Genomic DNA, 7592 nt, shown 5'->3' on the forward strand with positions numbered 1-7592 from the left:
GGTCGGCGGAGCGCGAGTAAGTTACGTGACGAAGATCCGACGTCGCGGCTCAACTATGAAGCGAGTCCTCCCTGAACGATCACGCCGCGTCGTATCCCATTCGCGCTCGTGCCGATGAATGTAAAACGATACTAAATAATGGATAACATAATGGAAAGCTATTCGTGATCAGAATCGGTGTGGGTCGTTCAACCCGCGTCACTGGTTCAGAATTAAATTAAACAGTAAGCAGACAAACAGGGTATAAAAAAGGAAAAGACACCAGAGACTGTCCGCTCGATCTATTCCAACGCGATTGATCCCGTCAAGTCGACGGGATTCCGCGAAGGGGGAATCTTTACATCGTGTATAACTTGAAACACGCGCGCGCGCGCGCGAACTACCGCCGTAGTCGTCGCGTTACCTGCACGTCGCAGGAATACAGACGAGAAGATCGGCGCGTCGACGCAGCGGATCGCGCCGTGAACGTGTCCCGTCTACATGAACCTCCACGAGGATCGCCGCGCTGACTCGCGTCCGTCCTTTGAACATCCGTCCTCAATCCCGTCCAGCTTTACGTCCCTCGGTGTTACGTGGTCGGCAGCCTTCCGGCGATCTGCCACTTGAAATCGCTCCATGGTCTTACCGTGGCTCCTCTTCGCTTCTCATCCCGTCTCCTTTCTCACGCGTCGCCGAGAACCGTCTCCGAGTTTGCCACTGAGAACGCGGCCCACAACGACGACGAACAAGGCCAACACGGAATCTGACGCCGGAGGCTCCGTTACTAAGACGCGCTTCTCTTACTCGATCGCGGCTTCCTGTAGAGCGTGTAGTTGAGCGTACAGACCTCCGGCCGCCATCAGGTCGTCGTGAGTTCCCATCTCGGCCACTGCGCCTTTATCAACCACGCAGATCACGTCCGCGTTCCTTATAGTAGCCAAACGGTGGGCTATGGTGATGCACGTTCTGCCTTCCATGGCTTTGTCAAGGGCTTGCTGTACGACCTGCACGCACAAAGTGGGATAATATGATAGGGTGTTTCCAGAGGGCACGTTGTAAGAAAGCCGCCACCGTCGTCACCGACGACGACGACGACGGTGGCGGGGGTGAGAATGTAAACGACGTCGGATAGTTGCATTATACACCCTTGCCTTACACATCTTAATCATCGTGCGAGTTTTTATGTGGTACGCGCGCGAAGGATATTATTACACAGAGATAATGCAGATGCCGCATCAAGTTTAATGCAAGTTGCTCAAACAACCGCGACCGCCAAGAGGATCCTTTGTTACGATGCGCACATTGCGCCAATGCGATTTAAAAATAAGATCTACTTGATATTCGATTCGAAATTAAATCGCTCTCAGGCAACAGGAAATTTTAACAAAATTAAAAATAATTTAAATAAAATTTATAAAATGAAAATTAATTTAAATAAAATCACTAGTATCTGCACAAAGAGAATATTGTAATTCCTTTTCATATAAATTTCCAGTTTTACTTCAGTAGTCCAGGAATAGTCTATCTTGCTAAGAAACGTAATAAATCTTGTTAGAAATATAGCAAATTTCTACAGCAATTTATATAGCAAATATAGAAATATAGTAAATAGTAAATAGTAAATATAGTAAATAGTATATGTGAAATGGAAAGGTAGTAAAAATTATTGCAGAATACGTCAATTTATTTCTGGGTCACAAAGTTCTATATTAATTTATACCATAAAATTTTTCTCGTGTAGACACTAATAACTCTGGTACCTAACTCGGAACATTTTTCGTGTTTTGTAGTTTTTAAATACGAATATTTAAGCTTTCAATATAGAAAATATATATAGAAATTGTATATATAGAATCAATATATGTAGATGTTAATACAGAAAATGTACATATGTTTTGTGTCCAAAGTTTAAATATTCCTATTAAGAAAAAGACCAAAACAAAACAATAAGAACGTCCATAGTTAGGTGACAATGTTATTAGTGTCCAGGCATTAGTACCTTTACGTTATTTCCAATTGCCTCGCCTCTGAATCGAGGAAAATTGTTCGCTTATGTCGTCCATTTATCCCGTTCGCGGGATATTGATTGTTCGACGCGTCTTCCAAATTAATTCATCGTGATTAATTCGAGCCAATTAACGGGATCGACCGTGCTATAACACGCGAAGCGCGGCTCAAATCGGAGAAGCGATTTGCGGCGCTTGCGGATCCAATCGAACGTAAGCACTTTCCCGCATTCGTTTTGTGGAACCAGCAACGAAAGGAGGGATGAAGTTAGCAGGGTCGTTCGCTAGCCCCCTGTCCCCTTCCGGATAGGGTGTGTGAAGCCAGGGCAGAACAATATTCCCGCGAAATTCATTACGACCGACGAGCTGTTTCCCGACCGGGGTGCAACAACCGTTCGCTTGTAAAGCCGAACATTTCCGATTGTTAGCGCTGATAATATCGGCAATAGCGTTGCAGCCGGTTTGCTCGGTATTTTCGACCAATCGACAGAGAGACGAGAGAGGCGGATGAGAAAAGAAAAGAGAGGAGTTTTGCGACTGTGCGTTTTATGAGAAAAAGATTACAAAGAATTTATACACGGAGGCAGCTGTTATGGTTGCTACATCTACATCCTCTGTGGATAAAAACAAAATTTATGAATTCAAGTTTAATAGATATTGCATCAAAAATTGCTGTTATATGCTCATTTATATACTCACAGCTACAGTTATTATGATACATTGAGAAAAAAGCACTTGAAAATTTGTTTTTCTGGGATACAAAGTATGTTCACAGAAATAAATTTTATTTCACAGAAATAAACTTTATACCCCACAAATAAGTATTTTTAAGTATTTTTTTTTCAGTGTACATAATTCGATTAGTATATTCTCAGTATATACGGTTGACTCGATCGAAAAAATGTTTTTATATTCTGCTGTGGTCTGCAGAACAAATATGTTTAAAAGATCTATAGAGTTTGGTCATAGAGAGTTTGATCAAAGATCTATGGAGTTTGAACATAGAGTTCCGTTCAAACACGTGTGGACAGACAGCAAAGAACAACTTTCGCGTTTCTACGACCTTTTGCATGTGTATGTGTATGTGTGTGTGTGTGTGTGTACTTAGATACGAGAAATAATATTGATATTTTGTTGCGGCAACCATATTTAATCAAATAATATCTCCAGTGCCTGCACCGTGTATATTTGCGCGACGCCACATCGCGATGCGAGTCCTAGTCGCGCAGATTACCGTGCTTGTTTTCTTATTTTTTCTTATTAACAGAATTACTTTTTGCGAAAATGACGGAAATCACAAGATGTGATTGCATATTACGCAATTTACGTCACCGCCGTCCCCGTCCACGGCGATGAAAGTCGACTGGCGATCCGTGTATTGGCGAGTTTTAATCAAACGCGCGAGAATTATCATACAAAACCGGCGTCGGTGTGTAGAGCTGCGTAATATGCCGGCCGCGAGCGTTATTCCGCTGCGCTCTTTGATTCACCCTTTTCATTTTTCATCGAGATCCATCGAGTCTCGTTAATATTCATCGCTGCGGCGATCCACTTCGCGCGAGCACGATCGCGCGCGGCGCGATAGTTCGGCGATCCGGGACGGAATCCGCACAATCGATATTCTAGTGGCCCAAACTGTAAATACTCTGATATTTATTATCCAACGCCGACTGCCGACTATCGCGCGCACTCGCGCACTCGAACGCTCGCGAGCTCGTTATATTGCTTATCGGAAATAGTTTCGTGCGCGCCACATAGTTGCGCGACGTTCGCGCGGGCTACGTCTGTTTCAATAGTCGCTCCTTTTCCACACTGTAGAAACGCGCGGACACTCGCTTTGTGATCGCACGGTGGACGGAAAAATTTCGCAATTAATTATCTGCTTGGTCTGTTTTGCGGATTTAGTGGCGCGTCCTTTGTGGATTTGTTTTCGACATGCTCTTCCGAACATTCCTGTTTATTTTTCCTGAAGACCTCTTCAGTAGAGGAACAACTTGAGACTGTATCTCAGGTTTCCTTCCTCTACTGAAGAAGCCTCTTGTAGAAGTGAATTGTACGAAAAAAAATTTGGTTAAATTAAGTAAGTATCTGATAGAATACGAACGAAACAGAATTTCAGTTGGAGTTACTAGAATCTTGTTCAAGTTAACAAGACTTTTCAAGTTAAACAAATTTAGTTAGCCAAAAATCTTATTTGGTTAACTCTTAAAATCCTAAATACGAGTAAAATTTTAGCCAGATCAACTTTTCAAATGTTACCTTTTTTAAAAATTTGTGTTCCTTTTTTTTATTATAATTTCGTTCAATTTTAAGTCGCAGAAGCACTAATAGATTTATATTCCTCGATGTTTTTGCATCGATTGAAAAAAGTATTGAATTCTAACTACTTTTTCAGAAGTTATAAGCAAAAAGTCAACTTTATCCATGTTTAGAGTTTACGTAAGCGTTTAATATTTAGGGTACTAGCGTTAATTAGAATCTTGATAACTTGAACAGAATTCTGGCAATTTCAACCGGAATTTTGGTTTGTCCAAACATTTCACCAAACATTTGGTTAATCCAACAAAATTTCTCTTTTTTCATGTGAAAAGTTCACGAAACGTTGAAAACAAATCTATAATAATAAAGTAGCATCAACCCGGAAGCTAGGACCAAACACATTTTACTACACGCCGAAGTCTAAAGTATCTAATTAATTATTTCACCGTTCTCTCTCTCTCTCTCTCTCTCTCTCTCTCTCTCTCTCTCTCTCTCTCTCAGCGTTCCGAGAGTTCAGATATTGACTTGAAGCAATATATTTTCGGTCGAAACGATCATGAAAATAACTCGCGAGAAATTCGCACCTTTCCTTCTCAAGTAGCAGTAAATAAACGGCACGCTAGTTTGAATAATGTTTCTCACGCCCCGCGCAAGCTACGAAACGACGGAGAAAAATCGCGTCTGGCGCGAGCATATTCTCCCTCGCTTATTGAAGCCGATTGAAGGGCTCAGAAGCACGACGTGGACGCTAATTTGCCGTTGCGGGCAAAATTATGAGATGCGATAATCCTCCGGCGGCGGGAAATCGCGGAGAAAATCCACGGACGGCGCCCGAGGGAGCCGCGCGGGGCGGAAATAAACCGCGGCGCGATTCCACTTTCGACGTCCATTAATTCGTCCGTCCCCCGCGAGGACGATCTTCGTGTCCCTTGTGAAGATTTTCAATCGGGCTTGCAATCCCGGCGCCGTCGATCTCGCTCGCGGCAGAGCGACCTGGACGTCACGTCTCGGCGAGACGGACGACGCCGCCGTCGCGGATGGGAGTTACGGTGCTCCGTTAATTGATAGGAAGCGTATACGCTACACTGAGCAAAAAGCGAAAGCCGGACACTTCATTCCGACGCGGAGCGTTCTGCTCCGGGAGTCGCGCACAAAGCGAGTCTCGCCTCGCGCGTTTAATAATAAGCGACTTTCACGTTCCAGCGATTATTATGCAACGACCCGCGGACACGTTTGCATACCGCAGAAGTGATCTCCGCGCTTTCGTCCCACGTACTTTCCGTAGCTCTTGCTCGTACGCTATTCGGGGAGCCGCACACTCGTGACCGAAGGGAGAGATTCGCCTGATCTTGCCTGATACGCGCAATCATAGGGTGGAAAAAGGAAGTGGTCGAGCAGCGTCGATGAGATTACTCGCGAGTCGCTTCCTTGAGGATAATAACATAGTGACTGTCCTCACCTTTTCGCTTTGAGTATCCAGAGCTGAAGTGGCTTCGTCTAACAGCAGAACTCGAGGATTCCTAACGAGAGCGCGGGCGATCGCTATTCGTTGTTTCTGCCCCCCGGAGAGCTGAGTGCCCTTTGTTCCTAGTCTCGTGTCGTAACCCTGAACATAATGGACAGACCAAGTATTCGATTTTTGTCTTACACGAGAAGAGTAGAAGAAACGCCAGAAATTCAACAGATGCAAACATGTATACCGTATAAAATAGTAAGGAAGGGATACTTCAAAACTCTGAAAGATTTCAAGTTTCAAGGACCCTAAACTTCGTGTTATTTTTGTGATTTGAAACTCTTAAAACCTGAGACAGAGATTTTGAAACGCAACAGCACGCTACAGCATATGGAGAGAATACTAGATTAGTAGAATAGACCCAGAAAGAGTTCGGATGTTAATATTTTTGAACAAAAACCTTGACTAAATTTTTTAAGCAGTTCAGTGGTGATAATAGATAAAACTCTAAAGATAATAGAAAGATAATAGAAAAAATTCTAAAGAATTCAAAATTTTATCTAGTTTTAGTTTTTTCATATTCAAAGATAATTATTTTAATCCAATTTCCATTTCAATTTAATATCCTATTTAATTATGTTTAATAAATATTCTATATAATTATGTTTACTATTCTATTTAATTATGTTTAATCAATATTCTATTTAATTATATTTAATTATATTTAATTATGTTTAATAATATTCTATTTAATTATTCTATATGATATTAATATTCTATATAATTATGTCTAATGAATATTTATAAACTTGATTTTCTGAAAGATTTGTTTGAATTTTTGATTCTTGGTAAAAAATAATTCCTTTGATAATTGTAAACTAATTGTTGATAAAATTGTTTTCCATCAATAAAGATAATAATATTTGAGATAATCATGTTTTGAGTGTTGAAAGATTGATTTTTTAATGAAAAGTGTAATTATACAAGAATTCGTTTTATGCACAATTATCCTCTTTTTTTTAATTAGCATTTCAGGTTTGAATAATTTCAAGTTTTGAAAGTTTCTTGGCCTCACAAAGTTCCAGATTCGAGTTGCGAGGACTTAAAAATTAGGTTTCAACTCATCCCTACAAAATAGTGTACAACAAAATTACAAGTAGGGTGAAACATTCATTAGCCGACCCGTTTTCGGCGGTTTTGCGCGAAATTTAATGGAATATTGGTGTGAAGATAAAAAATTAAATAATAAAAATTATAATGTATTATTAAATCTTTTAGTTGTATAAAACAAATAAACTTCTTCGCCGAAAGTTTCGCGAGAAGTTTCCCCTCCGAATTACTTTTTCCGCCAACTTTTTCGGCAGCGCGACGCGACGTCGACTCACCAGCGGCAACGAGGACACGAAGTTGTGAATGTTAGACTTCTTGGCAGCCTCGATGATTTCGTCTATAGACACTTGTCGATAATTGTCGCCGTATGCGATGTTCTCGGCTATCGTTCTGTCAAAGAGCACCGGCTCCTGACCGACGACCCCGAGCTGCGATCTGAGCGTGGCCAGCGAGACGGACGAGATGTCACGTCGGTCTAGTGTCACGTCGCCGGACAGCGGATCGTATAGTCGTTGCAGCAGCTGAATACAGGTGGACTTGCCGCAACCACTCTGACCTACCAAGGCCACCATCTGACCCGGCTTCACAATTAGATTCAGCCCTTTGAGCACTTGCACTTCCGGCCGCGTCGGGTACTGGAACTCCACCTTTGAGAATTGAATCATTCCATCCGCTTTCTGCAAAATAAAAACGCAAAGCATCCCGTTAGCCGGGCGGATACATGCGTTAATCCCATTGTTTTCACTCGTCTCTCTCTCTCTCTCTCTCTCTCTCTCTCTCTCTCT

General features: G+C 42.0%; 1 protein-coding gene across 10 annotated transcripts in view; it reads right to left on the reverse strand.

Annotated features, from left to right (window-relative positions):
* Positions 1 to 266: 266 nt before the first annotated feature.
* The window catches only part of LOC116853287 (multidrug resistance protein homolog 49), an 81953-nt gene continuing 74627 nt past the window's right edge, over positions 267 to 7592 (reverse strand). For all 10 annotated transcript variants that reach the window (XM_032834290.1, XM_032834285.1, XM_032834291.1 and 7 more), the window contains 3 exons: positions 7083 to 7484; positions 5704 to 5850; positions 267 to 983 (listed from right to left, as the gene is read on the reverse strand). In XM_032834290.1, coding sequence (XP_032690181.1) covers positions 780 to 983; positions 5704 to 5850; positions 7083 to 7484 — 753 coding nt within the window. In that variant the 3' untranslated portion in view covers positions 267 to 779. The remainder of the gene's footprint in view (positions 984 to 5703; positions 5851 to 7082; positions 7485 to 7592) is intronic.

Source organism: Odontomachus brunneus, unplaced genomic scaffold (assembly GCF_010583005.1).
Source record: "Odontomachus brunneus isolate Ranch 3 - 2012 unplaced genomic scaffold, Obru_v1 Obru_scaffold_301, whole genome shotgun sequence".
Taxonomy (NCBI): Eukaryota; Metazoa; Arthropoda; class Insecta; order Hymenoptera; family Formicidae; genus Odontomachus; species Odontomachus brunneus.